Consider the following 23,846-nt stretch of genomic DNA (forward strand, 5'->3'; position numbering starts at 1 on the left):
GGACGGTCACTGTAAACACTGTCTCGTGGCCTGCCAGCGGATTACCCTGATGGGCCATGTGCGGCCCACGGGTCGCAGGTTGCCTACCACTGGATTAGATGGTAATTCGGTGTAAAGCCTTCTCAAACCGCAGTCGTTCTACTGAGACAGCCAGCAATGGAGCTAATTATGCAGTTTATGTTCTCATGTTCTCCTTATGGACACATGAGTCCCATCAATAGCACTGTCATAGTTAGGAAGCAGGTGGACAGCAGAGTTTTCCCACAGTGCACCATGCTCCTAGGGGTAGAGTGTAAACATTGGTGGGAGGCAGGGCCGGCTCCAGGCACCAGCTTAACAAGCAGGTGCTTGGGGCGGCCAAGGGAGAGGGGCGGCACCTGCGGCAATTCGGGGGCGGCAGGTCCCTCACTCCCTCTAGGAGCGAAGGACCTGCCGCTGAACTACCGCTGCCGATCGCAGCTTTTTTTTTTCCAATATGTTTACTTTGACTTAGGTCTGTGCACTGCAGTGTGGATGCCAGAGCCCTAGGTTTGAGCATGGGTCAGAAAATCCTTTACCTAGGATTAATATGCAATGTAGATACTCAAGCCCAGGGTTCCCTGACACAGGTCAGCTGACTCGAGTCCCACTAAGCTGAGGCTTACATTGCTGTGTAAACATACAGCTAGTTACGCCACTCCATGACTTATCCATGAACTTAAAATTGATGAAACATGTAGTCCAATTTATGTATGTCAAGAAGTACAAATAATTAAAAATAAAGGCATGTTTAAGTAAAGGTACCCAAAATACCTCGGGGCAGTAATAACAAGATTGTTATATCTGGAGCTGGTGCCAGCGACAGATATTACAAAAGCTCATTTTACAAAATTTGACCATCTCATTCAAAGCAATGTAAAAGAAATACTGTGTGCTAATTAAACAGGGCATCCTCACAGCCAAATGGCACACAGATATTTGCAAATTCACTTGAAATTTATTCCAAGGCCAGAAGGTACCATTGTAATCATCTAATGCAGAAGTAGACAACCTATGGCATGTGTGCCGAAGGCAGAACGCGAGCTGATTTTCGTGGCACTCTCACTGCCCGGGTCCTGGCCACCGGTCCAGGGGGCTCTGCATTTTAATTTACTTTTAAATGAAGCTTCTTAAACATTTAAAAAAACTTATTTACTTTACATACAACAATAGTTTAGTTATATATTATAGACTTATAGAAAGAGACCTTCTAAAAACATTAAAATGTATTACTGACACGTGAAACCTTAAATCAGAGTGAATAAATGAAGACTCGGCACACCACGTCTGAAAGGTTGCCGACCCCTGATCTAGTGTGACCTACTGTATAACACACACCAGAGAACTTCCCCCAAATAGTTCCTAGAGCAGATCTTTTACAAAAATATCCAACCTAGATTTAAAAACAGTCAGTGATGGAGAATCCACCACAACCCATGGTAAATTGTTTCAATGGTTAATTACTGTCTCTGTTAAAAATGTATACCTTATTTTCAGCCTGAATTTGTGTAGCTTCTACTTCAGTCATTGGATCAGGTTATACCTTTCTCTATTAGCCTGACAAGCCCATTATTAAATATTTGTTCCCTCTGTGGGTACTTATAGACTAATCAAGTTACTTCTTAATCTTCTCTTTGTTATGCAAAATAGATTGAGCTCCTTGAGTCTATCACAGTAAAACACGTTTTCTAATCTTTTAATCATTCCCATGACTCTTCTTTAAACCCTATCCAGTTTGAACTGTGGAACACTAGAACTGGACAAAGTATCCCAGTAGCTACCACACCATTGCCAAATACAGACATAAATAGATGTCTCTAGTCCGCCTCAAAATTCCCCAGTTTTTGCATTCCAAGATCACATTTGCTCTTTTGGCCACAGCATCACACCGAGAGCTCATTATCCAACACAACCCCTAAATTTTTTTCAGAATCCCTGCTTCCCAGGTATAGCCCCCCAACCTGTTTATGGCTTATATTCTTTGGAGTCCAGTGGCACCTTAAAGACTAACAGATTTATTTGGGCATAAGCTTCATGGGTAAAAAACCCACTTCTTCAGATGCATGGAGTAAAAATGACAGATATAAGCATAAATCTATATTGGCACATGAAGAGAAGGGAGTTACCTTACAAGCGGAGAACTAGTGTTGAAGGCCAATTCAGTCAGGGTGGATGTGGTCCATTCCCAATAATTGATGAGGAGGTGTCAATACCAAGAGAGGAAAAAATGCTTTTGTAGTGAGCCAGCCACTCCCAATCTCTAGTCAAGCCCAAATTGATGGTGTTAAGTTTTCAAATGAATTGTAGCTCTGCAGTTTCTCTTTGAAGTCTGTTTTTGAGGGGTTTTTTTGTTGAAGAATGGCTACTTTTAAATCTGTTATTGAATGTCCAGGGAGATTGAAGTGTTCTCCTACTGGCTTTTGTATGTTACCATACCTGATGTCTGATTTGTGTCCATTTATCCTTTTACGTAAAAACTGTCCAGTTTGCTTATGAATATGATGTAACTGGAATATGCTTTATGCAAAAGGTCTCGTGTAAGGTATCATTACAAAGTTTATAACCTACTGAGTGTGTTCATCCTACTTGTTTGAATGTATTATTCTATGTCTGGAGTTAGGAGAATAAGATATAAACTTGTATTACTGATGTAAACATATTATGTGGAAGCCATTAAGGGTGCTTCAGAATCAATGAACTATAAATGGCTCTGTTTACAGACCTTCCTGTGTACGTATGGGCCAGCACAGAAAGAATGGAGGCTGGGTTCTCACAGGACATGTGACCATGTCACCTGATACTGGCATCCATCTTAATCCTTGTACTTTTCCAGTCAGAGGGAGTGGTGGGTGCCAAGCACAGACAAAGGATTTGTGCAAAAGCTATAAAAAGGGAGTGAAGCAGGACAAAGGGCTGCCAGTCATGAGAAAACCCCTGATTACCACCTGAGATGTCTGCTGGAACTAACAAGGACTGTACCAGGGGAAAGGATTGGGCCTAGACTAGGAAGGAGTCTAGTCTGTAAAAAAAGCTTATTGGAACATCTCTGAGGGTGAGATATTACCTGTAATCAGTTTCTTAATGTATTAGGCTTAAACTTGTATGTTTTTTGTTTTATTTTCCTTGGTGCCTTACTTTGTTCTGTCTGTTATTACTTGAAACCACTTACATCCTATTTTTTATACTTTTGTTTATTAATAAGCACAGAATAAGTGATTAAACCTGGGGGAGCAAACAGTTGTGCATCTCTCTCTATCAGTGTAATAGAGGGTGGACAATTTATGAATTTACCCTGTATAAACTTTATACAGAGTAAAAGAGTTTTATTTGGGGTTTGGATCCCATTGGGAACTGGGTGTCTGGGTACTGGAGACAGGTAACCTGCTGAGCTGTTTTCAGTTTAGTCTGCAGCTTTGGGGGCGTGGACAGCTGGGTCTGTGTTGCAGCAGACTAGTGTGTCTGGCTCAATAAGACAGGGTTCTGGAAGTCCCAAGCTGGCAGAGTAAATGGGCTCAGAGGTAATTTCAGCACATCAGGTAACAATCCCAAGGGTCTCTGTGACTGAACCCGTCACACTGTGTTTTTACTGATTTTCAAAAAGAAACAGACAATGAAAAGTACAAAAAGGTAAGTATCTTACAGCCTGTATGTCTCCAAATATTGCATGTTTCACAGGCTCTCTAACAGAATTATGCAATTACACAATTTCACAACTTGTCAAAGCTGAAAAACCAGATACTAAAAAAACAGACAATGCTTTATAGACCTAACATATTAGAGTGGGGGGGGCAACAATAGTAAAATAGGAGAAGAAATACATGAATAGGCAGAGGAAGTAAAGAGGGAACTGCGGGGAAGGGAAGAGGAGGGTGTAGGTAGAATTGAGGTCCAGCAGCTTATGAATCATTTCAAGATTTTTTTCCCAAAAAAACAAAAAGCCAAAAAAACCAAAAGCAGGGTCTGCTCTTTCTTGAGCTTGTAATGCTGTTAGTACTTCATAACCCATTTCAACTTCTCTCATTTTGTTGATGGTATCAGTGAACAATTTTCCTCCCTGAAATAATGGAATAAGATAAGTTGAAAATGGGTTACAAAGTATCAGTAGCATGATAAGGTCAGTAAAGAGCAGTTTTACTCTATATTTATTTCAGGAAAGCCATCCGTGATTTTTTCAATATTTTTACTAATGATATGGAAAAAAGGATGAAGAGCACGTTAATTAAATTTGTAGAGGACAGTAAATTGGGAGGTTTTGCAAACAGCACTGAGGACAAAAGAGATAACAGAGAGACCTCTACTAAGGAGAAAAAGGATATCGACTTCTGGGGCTGTCAATCTGTCACCTTTTATGAGTAATGAGCACTCAACTTTTTAAATAACTAAACTTATCTAAAATAGGAGTGCAAAATAAAATGAGAGACAACTCAGAAAAGTAATAAAAACACAGATATGCAAAAGGAATAAGATAGTTGAAAAACAATAATGCTGAAATCCACAATAGACAGGATATGATAACCTTGTAATATGACATGCTGGCAAAAAAGGTTGATGCAATTTTGGGCTACATATACAAAAGCATCACATCATCAACCATGGAGGTGATCACTTTTTTTTTTATATGGGCACACCCTGCTCTGGGGTTCTCAATGCTAGAAAAATGTCAGCAAATTGGAGAAAATTCATAGAAGGGTGACAAAGGAGTAAGTAGCTAGATTATGCTCCCTTTGTGCCAGAGAGAACATTAAAACATTTTAATATAAGTATTCCCAAGAGTTCTCAGCCAAGTCCAGATGTGAAGGAACCACTGCCTGCTTCTGGTACTTGATAGCTACTTATAGGATTAATGGAATGGTAAGACTGAATTAAAATGAATGAAGGGAAATTTAGGGATCTATTTTTGATTGCCAAGCTAACTGAAATTTATTAGTGTGGAATAGTCCCTGATGTGACACAGTGGAATTCCCACTTACATTCAAAAATATAGATGCAGGAACAATCCTGCATTGGTGGTCCTTGGCAAGATAACTCCTTCAGTGTTTTCCATCAACTAATGTGTATAAATCTATAACTTTTAAAGAAAAATCTGATTTGAGATGTTGCTAGCTGCTCCAATGTTCTCTTATCTATCTATACTAGGTTCTTATATAGTGCCTCAGAAGTATGCTACGTGAGAGCTTAGAGACAAAAACCAAATTCTACATGGTGGAAGTCCTCCTCTGTTAATTAGAAATTAGAGTAATGGGATAATGATCTTTCTGCATAAAACTAGTTTGTTAATCGGTCAACTGGATAATCTTTGGCTATGAGCAAGGCTGAATGTATCAGGGGATTGGTTATGTAATATGGAGCCTCCCAAAGATTCATATGATGGTCAGGTTTGTAGAAACTGAAAGTTGTTACCATTTCACTGTTGTTCAGTGACTTCTGTGTAATGAATTGGTGCACTCAGAGATTGAATTTCAGCTTTCAAACAAGCTTTCAAATATGATGAACGCAGTCTTTTAGGATAAAGAAAAGGTATGGAAAAAATCTTATATTAATACAACAGAGATTATCCTTGGATTTAGTAAAGGTAGGAAGGTTAATGGCAGATTAGTAATGGCACGTGGGACCTGTTGTAGAATGAATACTGGCTAAGTTAAATCTACTCATAGCCTTTTGGCTAAGGCTATGTTTTAGTCACAGGTATTTTTAGTAAAAGTCATGGACAGGACATGGGCAGTAAACAAAGATTCACCTTTGAAACTGTATCCTTCAAAATACGTCGATGTAGAGGCATAGGAGGTGGATAATGGGGCAATACTCAAATGTGTATTTAAGTGTAGCCAGATGGACCATACAAAGGAAGGTACACTTCTCCACACAAGCTGAGTGCTACTGCAGATATATCCATGCACAAAGCTTTGCATAAAGCATTTCAAGCTATGAATCACAAACCACATCACTGTTCAACATCATGACTACTCCTCTGACAATGAAGATTAAACAAGCCAAAAAACATGCTCCCAGAATTAGATTGAAAACCCTCCTTGGGAAGCAGCACCCAGGAGGCTATTCCAGATCTGAGAAACATAGAAAATGAAGAGGTGTAAATGAACAGATTACTACCCAACAAAAGTCTTGTTTCACTTGATTTCAAAAAGTTGTATAGATAGTAAGAACTGTACAAGGATCTAGAACTGAGGTATATTTTGAAAAGCTGATGAGTCTGGATAGAGAGGGGTGTTTCTGTTCAGTTCCTGTTGGACAGGGATCCACACCACAAAGCCACCAGCATATAATGGTTTTAGCAATCTCAACAGAGAGGCCCAATGACTGAACAGGCATGGAGAATTAGCTACCTTGTTACCGGCCGAACTGGTTCCTCCAGAACAAGGTACGAGGTTCAGGTACATCATAAAGCTGCTATAAGGGAGCTTACACTGCCCTTGTCAATGCTTTATCTGTTCAAGGGGTAAATGGAGGATTTGGTCACTAGAACTGTCACTCCAACACTTTTCATAAGTACTGTCAGAGAAGTCCCACATTGCTAAACATTGGCAACATATATGTAACCCAAACTATGAGAAGAGTCAAAATGTAATTGTAGCCCATGGACTTGTAACCTTTAGGAATGTGATCTTTTCAACTTGTTCAGGATTCAGTTTTCTTCGTTTGACATTGACCATATTTCCAGCAGAACGAACGACTTTCAGAACGACATTAGAGGATGACTAGCCAAATTGTTTACCATCCTACTCCTATAAAAAAGAATCCTGTTATGATATAGTCATTTTCTTTTGTATGACATGTTCACTGCAGTAGTTGAATGCATGCTTGTCTTTTCTGACATTTCACTTTCAGTTTAATAATACCAGCAACCACTGTCAAAGTTACAAAAGCCACTTGCTTATTTGGGTGGACAGATACCATCTTCAAATGGTGTTATTTACAAATGTGGGAAGTGACATGTTCTTGATTTACAGAGATTTTCATAAGTTGACTTTTTTTGTGATATGATCTCACACCAAATACCCAGTAAAAAGGCAGGACTGTACATTAATTAACCTCCTAGACCACAGCTTGAAGTAGTGTCCCAGAAAAAAATACAACTATAGGCAGTGTCTAATTGCTGAAGTGGAAGAACTGGCTTTCCATACACAAATATTTTATTTTCCAGGTACGCCAGCAGGCAGATTATACCTCACCTATTATTATGCCTTCTGCAGTACTGAAAGATGTGCTGAAATTCATACGTTTTAATAGGCTTCAGGTGTAAACATATGAAAATACAGTAGGTTTGTTTAAAATTTTATTTTCCTGAACCTTACTTTCAAATAGGACACATCTGTTGCAGAAGTAATGGCCCAAAAAGTTAACTAATGTACAACCTGAGACACTGGCAAGCCAGCTAACCTGTGTATGACCCATGACAACAAGGGGCATTATAATTGTATCAGGACAATTCACTTCTATGTGAATATCAAAGAGCTGTACTAGACCAGCAATCACTAACCCATTCATTTTAATAATAGAAATCAAGGGTAGATGCTAAATGTGTTTGTGTATCTGTATCCTTTAAGAAATTTACCAATGTAAATGCTACAAGGACCTCGCAAGCATTTGTAACGTATATAATCTTTTAATCATTCAATAACACTCTTCTTTTCTTTTATTAATAAATCTTTAGTTAGTTTACTGTCAGGACTGGCTGACAGCATAATATTTGGGTAAGATCCGAAGTACATATTGACCGGGGGGTAAGTGTCTTATCCTTTGGGATCACTAGAACCTCACATACAATGAATTGGGTTTTCAGTAACCTCTCACTATATTAGATCAATTTTTCTGGATGGGACCCAAGGGCTGGAGTGCCTAAAGGAAACTGTGTTTGTCTTCTTGTTAACCAGTGTGATGCTATAGAAACTCTTTTGTTACTGGCTTGGTGAACCTAATTGTAGAATTAACCACTTGTTTGGGGGGATTGTTTGCCCTGAGGTGGTGTTCTCAGTGTGGTCCATTCCAAGCACCTGGTCACACAACCCTTACCTTTCAATTTGGGTATTTGATGTGGATGGGTACTGCATCTGCCATTGAATAAAAGAACATTTACTTCCATCTCCCACACATACCAAAAAACAATTAATCCCAAATGCAAAACCCTGATGGTGACATCACATTCTTTTGCATCAACAATTTGACACACCTGAATGTAACATAGTGGATTCATTTGGAAACTGATTCAGCTTTGACATTGTTGAAGTCACTGTTGAGGTTTTGGGTGAAAGTCCTAACTCACTCTCTCACACCATTCCTCCTGTATCACTAACACCTGGTAAGCCTAATGAGACTCATCAATTTGCTGCAGGAAGAAGGGTTTAGGGTGAAATGGCTTGGGGGAAAGTTGACGTGGGGGCATAAATATTTGATTCCCCATTCAGGAGACTGAGCCCTTCTCTGCCTCTGACAGCCAGGGCCAGTGGGGAATAACAATGACAACTTCTGCTAAAGTATCCCCAAGTATTGTCAACATTTAATACCTTGACCCGATTTTGTTCTCCACCACTGTAAGATGCAACAATTATTACAAAGTGCCCTGAATCTTCTCCTCTACTGGAAATCTTATCTGACCATACTAACCCTGTTTGGCTTTGTGTCCCTTTGTAGTGCCTACACCACATATTGAGGGTTTATGAGTCTGCTCCTTTAGCTCAAATACTAGAAGATCATGTTTTAAATGGAGGCCCAAGGTTCATTCTTCTGCAGATAACCACCTAACTCACCAGATAGAATCATCATAGAAACAAGCCTACATGCCCTATAACAATGCAGAATAGGCATTTGATAGGGTAGAATTGCCCTACTGGTTCTGCTATGCTTTCATTGGCAACTTATAGAATTCAGGGGTTCTAACTGAGTGTATCAAAATTGTTCTCTTGCCTCTAAAGGGTAGCAGGTGATAAACAGTAACTGCCTGGAGGTGAAAATAAGAAGTTAACACACAACATGTTAATGATCTCATGGTGATCACAGATTCACATACTAGGAGTTCTGTGCTTTAGTAGATTCAATCATTTAAATTTCATAACCAGATTTGCATTCCAACACAATGACTTGATGGCAATTTCAAATGATTTAGTATTTTCAGTACTGTGGAATGTCTTTATCATCCCTCCTTATTAGAATTAGTGATGGATGGCAATGCAGACTATGTCCTGTTCTAATGTTAAAGATGAGAAGTCCAAGAACTGTGGCACAGGTCAGCAAGGAACCCAGTAGAAGTCAATCACAGTTCAAGTCTCTGACTTTACACTTGATTGGTAATGAACCATGAGGATTATTCAATCCAGTCTAGTGCTAGTCTCTGAGGGATACATTGTGCCTTCTACTTGTGCAAGTGTTGAGGGTAGGTACAATGAACCTCTTTGCACTCTTGAGAAAGTATAGAAAGTAAGGCATGACTTTAATCCCTGCACTCCAGGGGTAGCGGGGATGGCTCTCTCATGGTACCCTAGGGGATACATGCAACCCTGAATGGGTGGAGGGAGGCGGGACCAAAGCTTTGATCTTCCTGCTCCACACTAGCCCAGCAAAAACATCTAGGCATGGGGGAGAGGAAGAGGGCACACTACAACTTCCTAATAGATGATTCCTTTAAGATGGCACCCTAAAGCACTGGGGGATTTTGGAGCTCCCCTAGAGCTGAGTGTTTCTGCCCATCTTGAGGTTTCAGCAAAATCAATTTTAAAACCATGCAAGTCTGTAATCTGTAAAGATGCATCTTGTATATGGATGTGTCATATAAAGCTGAGGCAATGATTATTTAATTACTGTTAAAGCATCTGCACCTGGAGATCCAGCCAAAAGCTTATTGCCTGTAAACAGTAATCATTTCTGGTGTGTGAGGTTCCTGTTATGCTAAACACAGAGGAAGCATAAAGCAGCAAACCACATCAGCAGGAGCAGACACTCATTGTTCAAGGGTAGAAGATGGCTGGACAGTGGGAATCCCATCATGCATCCCTTGCATGCCCTGTAAAATAACAAGGAGCAACAACCCCACACTGGCACCAACATAAGCTGCATTCTTAATGCAGAAAGGGGCAACACTATTTTTGAAACAGCTTTCAGAGAAAAACATCCTGCAATACAATACATAGGATTCCACCATGATCAGCTCTCCCTTTAAGAAGGCTATCGCCACCTTTTCTACAGAGCATGTGAAAGTGAATAAGAACCATGTATCACACACAACACTACTAGTCTCTTATTGCTCAGGATCAGAGTAAATGATACTTTTCTTTTTGGTTTAATTTATTTAATCCTCTTTGAGAAGATTATATATAATTTTTGCTCTATCTGCCAACTTAACAATGAGCAATAGATGAGATAACCAGATTCAGATACTGCTAAGTAATTATAATGCAAACTTTTTGGCTAAAGAATCATTGTTCATTGTTTGCATCAATATGACTGTTGAATCTTCATCAATAATTAGCACATGATAAACATATGGTATTAGAAACCAATTAAAAGCCATACCAGTCAATTAAAAAATTCAGAGCCAAATTCTGCCTTTTGATTGCAGCCCAAGCTAGATAAATCTACATAGGATGGTATATCACAATGATAACAAACAATGGTGACACACAAATCCCTGCAAAGACAGAGCTGAAAAAAGAAGCCACATGCAAAATGTAAGAAGAGTCAAAAAGATAAACTACTTCTCCACTGTTCCCCAATACTGCTGCTGTTGAGTAAATGAAAATCCAGATAGACATGCCTCAAAGTGAATTGATCCTCAGAGCCTAATTGGGTCTCTGGCATTCATGTTGCAATTGTGCTCATTTATAAATATATAATTTATTAAGACTAATTTATTATCAGTTGATCTAACTGTAAAAGTAAAATGGAGAAGGAGTCTAAACTACTGAAGAAATTAATCAAGACACAGATGCCCTAGAGAGTGTGTATAAATTATTACAATCCCTGAGAAATAATCAAATTGGTAGTGATGGTGAAACATGAATTTAATTAAGTCTCTGATCTGAACTACAGTAGCGGAAGATAGAAAATAATCATCATAGTATTGGTCAATGAAGGAAGAATGTAAGGCCTTACTCCTTAGAAGAAAAATATGGGAAACAGTTGTTATTAAATTATTTGAAATACAAACTTGTTGGCCTTCAAATGTAACCCCATCTGGAGTTTGCCACTCTCTGGAATTCTGGACTGAGCCACTAGGGGGCCTACCCTATGAATTATGATAATAATGGCTACCAGAGTCCTCTGACATCATTTCCCAGCACACTTGGTGTAACAGGTGGCAACAGAATGGACTAGAAACTACTGCTGTGGCCAATAGGGAGGCTTCTGCATGGGTTGATATGGACAAGCAGTATGCTGGCCCAATGATGAGCCTGGGCTTTTCAGGCTCTCAGGGTATGTCCACAGTGCATCTGGGAGCGAGCCTCCCAGCCCGGGTCCGGATTTGTGTTAGCAGGGCTCACGCTAGCGCACTAAAAATAGCAGGGTGGATGTTGCTTTGTTGTTGCAGGTCTAGAAAGCTTGAGAGCCTGAGTTCCAGCCAAAACCCCTGTGTCTACACAGCTATTTGCAGTGCACTAGCATGAGCCCTGTGAGCACAAGTCTGGGAGTCTTCCCAGGCTGGGAGGCCCACTCCCAGATGCAGTGCAGACATACCCCCAAGGGGTCGGGGCCAGCCTGGCTCAGAGGCAGAGGATCATTTTCATTTCAGTTTTGAGTTTTGAATTTGAGAGCTGAGAGAGAAGCAGAACATCTCAGGGAGCCTCTGATTAATTCCCCTTCCCACAAAGAGAGTCTTTGAACTGCTGTGGGATCTGGTGCATCAGACAGTTCCAGCCCTGTGGAGAGCAGTGTTCAGAGAGGTAGAGCACTGACCAGGCAAGGACTACCAAGAGTCAGCTGAGACCTACACAGGACTCCAGACCAGGAAGCCAGGAGAGGACCCTGCCCCACCTAGGGGCAAACCCATGTAAGAGGTTTTGTTTAAGCCAGCCAGCATTCACAGTTGCTGCAGCACTCATCTTCAGACATCCCCAGTTTCCTCCCTGCCTGGCAAGGGGGCAGGGAGGGAGCTGAGAAAGAGCTGTGATTGAAGGGAGGTGGGAAATTTGTTGATGTTTTAGTACTCAGTTAACCATAACCCTTTCCTTCCTCAGATCCTATTTTCCTGCTCCCAATAAAATCTCCCTTTGTTATACTGTTGGTTTTGGGTGTGTAATTTCTTTGATGGGATTTGTGTTAATGTACTTTATTGTTTCTTGTGTACTGGTTTTATACTCCTTGCCAGCAGTGGTAGCATTATTCATTTCCCCAAAGGGTAGCACCCCTTGTGTCTCGGGCACAGTGAAGAGTCATCTTGCATGGAGCCACCAAGTGTCACAAAAAAGAGCCAGTGACCGGGTTGTGGGTGGCGATGCATAGTGGTTGAAGCAGGCATCAGGCAGCCAGAGATTGGAGCCCAGGGTCAGAGGCGGAGTCAGGAGCCAGGAGGTGGAGTCTAGGGTCAGAGCAAGAGTTCAGAGCCGAAGTCAGAAGTGAGGAATCAGAGCTGAGGGTAAGAACTGGGTCACTGGGAGTGAGGCAAGGCAGGTGCAGGGCTGGAGCCAAGGCTGGAACAAAGCGGGAGACTGCTTTGAGCAGCTGCTGGGCTGCCACTGCTGCTGGCTTAAGAGCTGGTCTTCTGACTCTTCCAACCTATCAGGTTGTGTAGCCAATTAGGCAGCCTGCTACAGGCTAGCTGCACTTGACAGTTTGCCCAGAGACTGGATCTGCTGCAGGCTCTGATTCCTGAGACCAGGGCCGGCTCCAGGGTTTTGGCCGCCCCAAGCAGCCAAAACCAAAAAAAAAAGCCGCGATCGCGATCTAAAAAAAGCCGCGATCGCGATCTGCGGTGGCAATTTGGCGGGAGGTCCTTCACTCCCAGGAAGAGTGACGGACCCTCTGCCGAATTGCGGCCGAATACCTGGAACTGCCGCCCCTGTCCGGAACGGCCGCCCCAAGCACCTGCTTGAGAAGCTGGTGCCTGGAGCCGGCCCTGCCTGAGACACCCACGAGAAGGGAGAAGCGACTCCAAGTAGCAAGCACCAGGGAGGAGACTCATGCCACACTGTGGGGGGGGGGGGGAGGGGCTACAGAAATACAACACCACAGCATGATCAGAATGTCCTTTGCAGATGGTCTGCTCAATTTAAACATATCATACAGGAGATGAACTTTTTAACTTAATGGCAGGGAACAGTCTAGCTGTAGCAGTGATCAGTGCCCATGGAAATTTAGTGTAGGAGTTAAAAACAGTCCTATAGCATTATAAATCCACCTTCTCCTCCTTCACATTGCAGCACTACAAAAAAACCTGGCAGTTAATGATGGCTAGATTGAGGGGCAAAGGGGACATCTGCAACTAAGTCTTCATGATAATAAAAATAATTATAAAATGCAAACACATAAACAAATTGTATATGTTTGATTGTATTGCCCTTCCCCCTCCATTGCCATGTTATTTGTCTTTTTTAGACCAAAATATCTTTAGGACCAGGTCTGAACTTTCATGTATGTTTGTACAGCACCTAGCACTGTGGGTCCCTGATCTTGGTTGGTTCCTCTGAGCACAACTGCAATATAAATAACAATGCTAGAGCTATCTGAAATATGCTTCATAGTATGATACCCTTCATATTCATGTTCTCACTCTGGCTCTAGTAAATAAATCCATTTATTCATGTCTGAATATCAGTGACATGATAGCAGAATATTCTAAAGGCTTCATGATCCATAACTAACTTTGAGCACTCAGCAACTGATCTTCCAGGGGTCTGCTGCACACCATCCACCCATTTCATCGCTGGTCATCCCTTTCTATGATGACCCTCCATCATTCCTTCTATAATAATTTTCTCAAGGGCATTTCCATCTCTGCACCTAGCATAACCAAATACTTAAGTTTATGTCTGCTAATTTCCAACATCAGAGTCCGCTTCTCTCCAACAATATTTCTAACATAGGTACTTGTCTTTTTTCCCATTCAGGAGATACACAGGAGTCTTTGCCAGCACCACATCTCAAAATACGTCAAATCATCCCAAGATTACAGGCCAGATTCTGATCTCATGTGCACCAAGGTAACTGTCCTGAAGCCCAAAGAGTTAAATCAATGTAAAAGTAGTTTAGATGAGAGGGGAATCAGATCTTAGGAGTCTCTCTAATTCTCTGCCACTCCTAGCTCCATAGCTAACACCATGAACAAAAGTTCAACTGAAATTTTATTGGGTTTCTATTCAGGTTAAGAAGATCATAAAGAAACAGAAAAGAAAAAAAACAATTTTTAATAAGAACATGAATGAACTATTGGCATACTTTCAAATGGTGTAATCTGGTGGTAGCTCCATCGAAGACAAGAGAACTATGCCAACATATATCAGCTAAAGACTGGGCCAAATATATGTCGCTGCAGATCACATGTGACAGCCTAACTTTTGTGGATACAATTTTTTTCTCTACAATCCCTAATATACAGTACAAGTTCTTCTTTAGAGAGAAAAAATGTAATATAATTAAAGCATTAAAATAACTCTTAAATTACAGGGAAAATAGCTTTACAAACTAGCTTTACTTAAGATGGAAAATTTAGTTAGTGTGAGATTCACCAAATCTCAGGCTTCCCTGGGCATTCCTACTTCAGATACTCAGACCTTCAGATCCAGGCACCCTTAAGTCTGTACATTACTATTCAAACTTTCTAACACTTCCTGGTTATTAATCTGGGTCTCACACAGCTTTCAAGCACCCCTTTTGAGTGCCCTCAGAAGAGATCCAGTGTCTCTTCAGTTGTTGCTGCAATTCTCTAATTCCCACTACAAAACATCATTTCTGTCAATGACATCTTATGTCCTTATGAAATGGGCCAAGAGACACTCATGCTAAGGTGAGGAAAAACAATTTTAAATGCCAGAAGGACAAGTTACTTATGCAGAAGTTTGCTAACCACTAGCAGCTACAATACAGGGTGAATATAGGACATCATTTTAATGCTTAATGCAGGAACATCTTAGTGGGCTTTTTTAGTGGATACCACATGTGAGGGATGTGGCTATTGGGAAATGCACTGGATCCATAAAAGGATTTATTTTATAAAGTGGACTACAGAATGAAAAAGTCAATTATCCGTGATGGAATTTCCCATACTTGGAATGGAAGTTACTTAAAATTTACCATGTTATCTGAATTACCAGTGAGAAATTACACAAAGGGACCTAGAAAAATTGAAACCATGAGGAGAAATTAAAATGAGATTCAGTATGGAAATTTTCTCCCCTTTTACATTACCTCTAATATATTAGTAACAATACAAAAACCTTTCAGATTCTTAACTCCTATGCCTAGCACCATTTTTTCTGTCCATAATTTTTTCCTACAACTCTTAATTAGGCAGTTTTGTTTGGGTGGCTTCCTCCCCTTTCCATTCTCATTACCCTAGCAACTTCTTGTTTCTGGCAGTCCTCCTTTCTTCTCTTCCCCCACTCTCCACCTGAGAAGTTGTGCCTTTATTGCAGTATGTTCAGATTGTTCTGCCTTCTTCCACAGTATGATTTGACTAATTCCTCCCATTTCACTCTGTTCTTTTTTGAAACTGCTTTTTTTGAAATCTAATCCCTTTGTAGTGCTAGCTTTTATTAACCCCTTTGTTACTCTGTTAAATTTAAGTAGCTTGTGAACACTCCTTATCGTTCCTCTATTTGCCTCACATTTTCAATCAGTTCCTCCTGATCAATAGCAAGTCAGTCCAAGATGATTTTTCTTATGGCTGCATCTTTTAGCTCATGGATTATAATCCTTTCCTGTGTGTAACTCAGGATACTTGCTGATGGTGTATGTTTGGTTGTAACTGACACCCAACAGACATCTGGGTATTTTAATTCCCCCCAGGAATCCGGTGTCCTGTGATTTCAAGTACTTAGAGCATCGGTCCCTGAATGCATCCTTAATTCTCCTCCAATTGTGTGGCATGTTTTGCTTATCCTAGTAATTAAGCCCTGGACATAACTGCTGGCTTGTTTCTTTATAAACCTATGCTTACATTAGATTCTAAAGAGTTATATATATATTTTCCTTGATATTATTCAATAATTTCACCTGAGAGCTACCCTTTGGCTGGTACTTTTAGTTTCCAAGGATGTTGGGTCCTCATAAATCCCTTCACATTCTTTCTCTTCAGTCACTACCAGCTCCCCATAAACCTCCTCATGCTCCCCAGCTGCTTCTCCTTATTCCAAAACCATCTTCCTGCTTCCCCATCATTCTTCTCTCTCCTCTATCTTCAAATCTGCTAGCTGTGCACAAGCTCCTCTTCCTTCATCCTTCCTATCCCCCCAAATTTCCTCTCTGCCTTTACTTTCCAACCACTTTCGCTGTTCTCTCTACCTCCCGACTCCTGCCTGTCTTACTTTCTGCTCCCTCCACACCATGTCTCTGCACTTCCCCTACCTCCCTCCACCTCAAATTTATCAGCCTGTGCTACCTCTTCCCCCAACCTCCTCATTCCCCAGGCTCTCTTCACTTTCCTCTTGGCAAACCCAAGTCTCTGAATCTCACTTTACCCCCTTTCTACAAAGCCCCCTGCCCTACTCCACTGCTCCCCAATACCCATCCGTCTCAAACACCTTACATGGTCCTCCTCCCAATTGCTCTGCAAAACCTCCCTCCCTCTCCCCGAATATTCCCTCTACTTCCAAATCTCCAATCTCTCCTCTTTCCCAACCCCATATTATCTTAAACCTCTCACCAAACATCTCTTCCTGACCCCCATGCCCTTCAGTCAACCTTCTCCTCTTTCCACTCTTCACCTTTTCAGTCTCTTTTCCCAAACTCCTCATTCTCTCTAATATACACTTCTCTCCTCAAACCCCTCTTCTCCCCTCCCTACCTCAAAACTTCTTCTTATTCCCATACCCCCCCTCTTTTCACATCCCTTCAGTCACCTCCTCCTCCCAAAGGCCATTATCTCCCCCAGTTATTCCAATCCCAAATCTTCACAGTTTTTTCTCCCTCCCCAGCTTCCCCTGTCTTTACTATTTTAAGGTCCCCATTACTCTGTGCCCTAAGGTTTACTAAAACTTTCACTTGTGATGTTGCTTTTCTCCATCCCTTTCTTCACATCCTCCTTGCCTCCCTCAGTCACTCTGTCTAGTAAAGTACCTCCAACCTCCCCCTTTGCTCTGCCTTCCCTTCCTTCCCTTCTAGAGCCTTATATCTTCCCCCTCTTTTGTCTGCCTTCCCCTGCTCTCCAATTCACCTCCCAGAAATTACCCATGGTGCCTGCCTCCAAGTCCCACTCCCCGCCCCCCGAACAGCACCGTCTTCACCTTTTTCCTGATAGGTGTCTGCTGAGCAATTCTGCATGAAGCAGCAGCCAGTGTTCTTTGCTTTCTACTGTGCTACCTCCTCTCCTCCTTCACAGATGAATGAAATGTGGGTGGGGATGTGTGGAGAGACAGACACAAATATTTCTGTCTCCTCTCCCTCCCTGGCTGAAAGTTGGGAGTGCCCCACTCTCCATAGTTACACCCTTAGATCCTAGCATTCATTCTATGCATAGAAATCGATTCAAACTGTAGATATGAGAACAAGTTATCAATCTAATTTGTTTTCCACATTTATCAGTGCCAAGAGTAACTCCTGTCAGGTGAGTAATGACCACCTATGCCTTTAAATGTCAAAGTTAAACTCTGCCAACTCGGTTGAGAATATCTGAATGAAAAAAGCAGCATGATGACCAGGCAGAGAAGTGCTGTGAAAGAGCAGCTGTCAGCACTGTATGAGGGAAAACATCTGTCTGTAAAGATCTGAATAGGGCTTGAGAATTTCAGCACCCCTGCCAGCTGGACAGAGATTAGAGAATTAGCATTTCATTGACACAACCTTCCTAGCTTGGATGAGCTCTTTACTTTGGGATTCTAATTACAACTGCAACTAATTGTTAGTAAACAGCTAAAAAAACCTGGATGTCTTAGTGTTGCTCTCTAAATTAAAACACTCATAAAAGCTGCTTTTAGCCGTCTCAAATGATTATAGCACATGATGCTACCAGCCTGTTAAATACCACAAGCATGACAAATGGCATGAAGAGTTAGCAATTTTCATTTCAAAATAAACTGTCAGGTACAAACACATTCATCTCATCTGTTTGTCTAAATCTAATGTTCACTCTCAGATGCAAGAAACAATGTTCCCAAATGCCACCACTACATTGCTGACAGTTTAAGCACTTCACAGTTTAAGCAGTTTGAAAATCAATCCAAACAGGTTATATTACAACTCTTCTGAGGAGGAATGCAGAGCAATACTTACCCAGGATGTTTCCAATGAGAGCCACAATGAACACAACAATATACCCTGCAATCAGGACCCATTCATATTCTTTGGGATGTAAATATTCCCTCCAAAGGTATTGCAGAAATTCCTCATCATTATAGTCAGCAGAGGGGATTGAAAAAGGCTCCTGAGTATCATTCAGTTCTGGAACAGAAGACCAGTTCCTGCAAGAAGGGAGATCATCCAGTTTGGTCTCAGACATCACTGGTTGTAGCCTGGGTCTGGATCAAAACCTCTCAGTACTTCGAGCTTCTGTGAAGCCCATCCATTTACACTTGTGATGTGCAATGAAAAACCCAGAGTGGGGAGAGAAGGAGAAAAAGAATGAAAAGTTACAGAGCCAATGATGACCAAGGCTTTTACTCTGCAACTTTTCCTACTACCTTTGCAGCACTTCCCAGCAAAGATGCACGCACAGCAGCTCTGGGAGAGGGAATGAGGACTCGGCATCAGAGGCTGCAGTGACACGGGAGCCGGCACAGCACATGCTTACGAATGCATCATTCTGGCACAGCATTTGCAATACACAGCAAATCCTTGGGGGGAGAAGGAGGAATGGGCAGTTTGCATCCAAATGTGAGAGTATATGTGATCCAACCTGTAAGCAAGAGCATACTTGCCTCACTGCCTGTGTATACAAGTGTGCTCATGCAACGTGTGTCTCACATTTAGAAATCCTTAGACGTACACTTACACCTGTCCTTGTTACTCCAAAACTGCCCTCCCTAGCTCCATGGCTCCTTCCCTATGCTACTGCCCCTCCCCTCTGCTTCCCCTTCTCATGCCCCTCTCTGTGACCCCAGTTTTCTTTCCTCCCAAGTTTCCCTTGCAGTCTGCTCTCCATATCCCCACCACGTCTCCCCTGTCCTGTTCCAGCTTTAAACATCACTAAATTAAACTTCAATTTTGGAGAGAAAAGAGCAGTAGCAGTGGAAGAGAGATGGAATGGGGGAGCTATTGAAATCAGTGGCTGGTGACTTGGAAAGCCCTTCAATTCCTGCTGGGTAAGTGGCTAAAGTAGATGTGGAATTATTCTTTGCACAGTGTCCCAATGGGTGCTCTACTTCAACGGCACATGCATTCCTGCACCTTTGATGTGAGATTTTGCTAGTAGTGCCCGTTCAACCTGTGCATGCGTCCTACATATCCTCGTGCCCCATACCAAGGATATATAGGATTGCACAGGTGAACCACCCTCAACCGCCTTCAGCCTGAGATGGAAAGTCAAGCATGCCTACTTCCCTTTTGCCAAGTCATAGTTAGTTTAGACAGTTTACTTGTAGTTAGTTTAGTTGGAATTTGTTGTTTCTGCCTTTTGAGGGTTTTTTCTGGATGATTTCAGTATCTGGAGTATGCTGGGGGAAAATTAATAATTCTGCACACAATATTTTAAAATACTGTCAAATGCTGCAAATTTTATTTGTCAAAATAAAACTACATAATCATAGCCACAATCACACCAGTTTCAATTATTTTGGTAGTTTATTTCAAAATACCTGTCAGCATGTATGTCTCTAACAATACAGACACACATGAAAATTCCCTCAGGAGTAGAGAGTTAAAGAAACTCTCTGCCCCCTCACCTCACAAAGCGTGCTAGGGGGCCAGACACCCATAACCCCTCCCCCCAACTCCAGCTATGAGGGCCCCCCTAGCACCCTGTTTCCCTCCAGATCCCAGCCATGGCCTCCCCCAGCCCAGACACCCACACCTTCCCTCCCCAAACCCAGGTGTGGCTCCCCCAGCCCAGACACCTGCCCCCTTACTGCCCAGGGATCCAGAAGGAGAAACAATCTGCTTCTGGGACCCCAGGCTTGTATGGAGTTTCCTGGTGCACTGCCATCTCCTTACCTCAGGGTGTGTGGGGAACTGCAACTGCCTGAAACTCTCTACACTCTCCATCTCCCCTGAGCAGTGTCTTCTATGTGCAATCTGGGCTCTGCCGGGTCCAGTGGCCTAGTAGCAGCCAGCAGCACTGCAGCCCATTTCTGTGGGGGAAAGAAAATTATGCGCAAAACCCACTAATTTCTGCAAAATTCTGCATTGCACAGTGGCGCAGAATTCCCCCAGAAGTAACTGAGAGCTTCTAGGTCCCAGACTCTCCACTTTTCTCTAAAACCTCTTTTACCCCAGTGTTGACAATCCAGAGCAAACAGTTATCATCCTCTCCCCCGCCAAAAATGTTGATGAGTTTTCTGATTCTCAGATTTCAGTTCAATGGTATAGTCTTCAAGACACCATTCTTTTACCTATTCTGATGACCTCGTCCTCTGTCTCCCTGGTGTTACCAATGGTGGATGGCTCCTCCTTCACCTTATGGGTTCTCCCAGGGTCTTTATTGCACCCCCTGGGCCATGTACTGCCAACAATTCCTAAGTGTTCTGAGTCACTCTTGCAGGGCAAATAGGCAGACCCATTCCCCTGAACTCTTACTCACACCCCACCAACCAGAGCCAGCAGAGGAAATTTTTGAGGAGCAGAAGGCAAGGGCTGACAAGGAGATAACATCTCACATGAATATCTCCTCATCTCTGGATGAGTCTCTAATGCCTCTACCACCTTTTATGGCAAATAACTTTAGATAATTTCAGGAGCTGATGAAGTGCATAGTGGATATATGTTTCAAATCACTATAGTGAAGGTCCAAGACTCTCATCATAAGCTCCTGGATATTTTAGATGCTTCAGCTTCTGCACCTGCAGCCCTTCTTGTGAATCTGGCTTTATTAGAACTTGCTAAGACCATCTGGCAGACTCCAGCTACACCTTCCACTACCTGTAAATGTACCAACAAAACTATTATGTTCTAGCCAAGTACTCAGAGTTTTTACTGAATTCCCTGGTTGTGGAAACAGTAAACAAGTGTGATAATCAGCACAAAACAAAGTCTTCTCATTACAACAAGGAGCAGAAGTGACTTCATCTCTTCAGTTGCAAGAGTTACTCCTCTGTAACATTGCATTTCAAACCACCAAGTGCTCACATCAAAATATGGCTATCAGAATTACAATAAATTCAACACCTTTATTGTGCATTTGCTGGAGGAGCACTTCAAACAATTTAAGGACATCAACAATGAAGGGCAACTCTTAATGAGAGCGTTATTACAGTTCTCCTTACATGCAGCTGATATGGCAGCCTGGTCCATTTCCACCATGATCATAATGTGACGATCATCTTGGCCCTAGGCGTCCAGTTTCCCTAGGGAATCACAGAATACTGCTGAGGATCCCACTTTGGATGGCCACAAGTTATTCTCCAAATTGACTGATGAGTTACCCTTAGAGCCACTAAAATTTATACACCTGCAAATAAAAGAAAATGTAGCAAGTCTCAAATAGCCCATTGATCTTCCCAATTCATTTCTCGAATTTCCACAGGCCACATGAACCACCAGCCAGGAGACCAAGAAGCCAACCAACTGCGACAGCTACTTCATCCCAGCCATCCATGTCAGCTAAATGACAATTTTGATGGCTTGGTTGAGAGCCTGAACCACCTTCTGTACTATCCTCCCCTCCCCAACACTCTAGATACAGTCTTTCCCATTCCCAGCCTGCATGGGAGAGAATAACATCCAACAAATGGGCTTTGGAAGTAATAACATCCAGTTATTCATCCATTTTGCCTCCAGTTCTCCCTCCCAACCCCTTTCCTCATCCCTTGTCAGGGATTCCTCTCACAGTCATTTGCTGAGATAGGAAGTCACTACTCTTCTACATGTAGGGGTTTGTAGTGAGGCCGTATTGGCAAACCGGGAAGTGGGCGGGCTTAGCCGCCCACTACTAAAAGCCCCTCCCCCAGCCTAGCGGGAGGGACCACTGAACCCAGTACCAAATGATTACGTGGGACAACCAATAAAAAAACAGGGAACAAGGTGACGGTCAAAGGTTCAAAATCAGGGAACCAAATGGGGACACCGAGCAGAGAACCCCGGACAGCGCCCACTGCTCCTCGAAGGTGGCAAGGGAGCCAGCGGACGCTGCCCAGTGAAACTCCGCACGGAGACGTGAAACCAAAGAGGTGTGAAAGTAGGCCCCACAGTCGCAAAGCACCCCCTCGTCCAACATCTTCTCCCTGGTATTATAGATGGTAAGTTTGGCCAGGGCCAGGAAGAGGTTGACGAGGAGGTCTCGCGACTTAGTGGGGCCATGGACAGGGTGTGCATAAATAAACAAGTGCGGGGAAAAATGTAGCCAGAACCTCAACAAGAGGTTCTGGAGAAGCCGGAAAAGGGGCTGCAGCCTGGCGCACTCAAGATAAGCGTGCGCCAGGGTCTCCCTAATGCCACAAAATGGGCAGGCCTCAGGAATAGGGGTGAACCGCGCCAAGTACACGCCCGTGCTCACGGCCCCATGAAGGAGCCGCCAACCAATGTCCCCGGCGGGCCTTGGAACTAAGGTGGAATAAAGGCTGGTCCACCGGGGCTCCTCACCCTCCACAGGTAACAGATAGTCCCTCCACTTGGTGTCGGGGCGGGACACGAGGGTGAGGTGATGCAACGTGTGAAGCACGAGCGCGTACAGATAGTCCCTAGGCGCGGTTCGAAACTGGACCGGCTTCAAAGCGCGCAGCCGGCTCGGGTTATGGGAGCGGGAGAGCCGGGGGGGCTCATGGAACAGGGGCCCGAGAAGAAGGTCCGGAGGGCCCGGGGTGAGGGGTGGGCGGGGAACACCCTCCCGCAGGGCCCGCCACAGGAAGCTGAGAGCAGGAGGTGACAATGCAGCGCCCACCTCCTGGAGTACACGCAGAGGGGTCACGAGGGTGGAGAGCCCCATGCGCCGACCAAGCGCGCGGGGATCCACCCAGTCCCCTCTGGTGTAGTCCAGGAGGTCTCCGACCCTGGTGGTTTCCGCCAGGACCAACCTCCGGCTCACCGAGGGCGACTCCGCCACCTGCACACGAAGATCGGGATTGTGCAGCAGGGGCTCCGCGAGGAGATCCGCGCCCTCGGTGGCCACAATGGACCTGGTCGCCGAGAAAAGCTTCCAGGTCCGGAGAAGGTCCTGGTAGAAGACCGGCAGCTCCGAGAGGTCTCGCGGAAGACCTCTCGGATGAAGAAAAAGGAGCTGCCGGTCGTATCGGAGCCCTCGGAGGCGGCGGAGGAAGGCGTGCGCTAACGTGCTCCATGCCGGACTACCTTCACCATAAAGGAGCCTCTGCAGGGCCTGGAGGCGGAAGACATGGACCTTGCTACGAAGGCAGACCAGGCCCTGTCCCCCCTCCTCCAGGGGAAGACTCAGAACCCCCGCAGAGACCCAGTGCAGTCCAGGCCAGAAGAACTCCAGGGCTATCCTCTGGAGCCTGGCCAGGAGTCCCGGGGTCGGGCTCAGGGTGTTGAGCCGGTGCCAGAGCATGGACAGGACAAGCTGGTTCAGCACCAGCGCCCTCCCCCGCAGGGAGAGACACCGGAGCAGTCCCGTCCATCTCCGCAAC

General features: G+C 43.5%; 1 protein-coding gene across 1 annotated transcript in view; it reads right to left on the reverse strand.

Annotated features, from left to right (window-relative positions):
* The window catches only part of HCRTR2 (hypocretin receptor 2), a 56,617-nt gene extending 37,987 nt beyond the window's left edge, over positions 1 to 18,630 (reverse strand). The window contains exon 1 of the mRNA XM_054023795.1: positions 18,388 to 18,630. Within this exon, the coding sequence (XP_053879770.1) occupies positions 18,388 to 18,613 (226 nt within the window). The 5' untranslated portion in view covers positions 18,614 to 18,630. The remainder of the gene's footprint in view (positions 1 to 18,387) is intronic.
* Positions 18,631 to 23,846: the final 5,216 nt, after the last annotated feature.

This window comes from Malaclemys terrapin, chromosome 3, assembly GCF_027887155.1.
Source record: "Malaclemys terrapin pileata isolate rMalTer1 chromosome 3, rMalTer1.hap1, whole genome shotgun sequence".
In the NCBI taxonomy this organism is placed as follows: domain Eukaryota; kingdom Metazoa; phylum Chordata; order Testudines; family Emydidae; genus Malaclemys; species Malaclemys terrapin.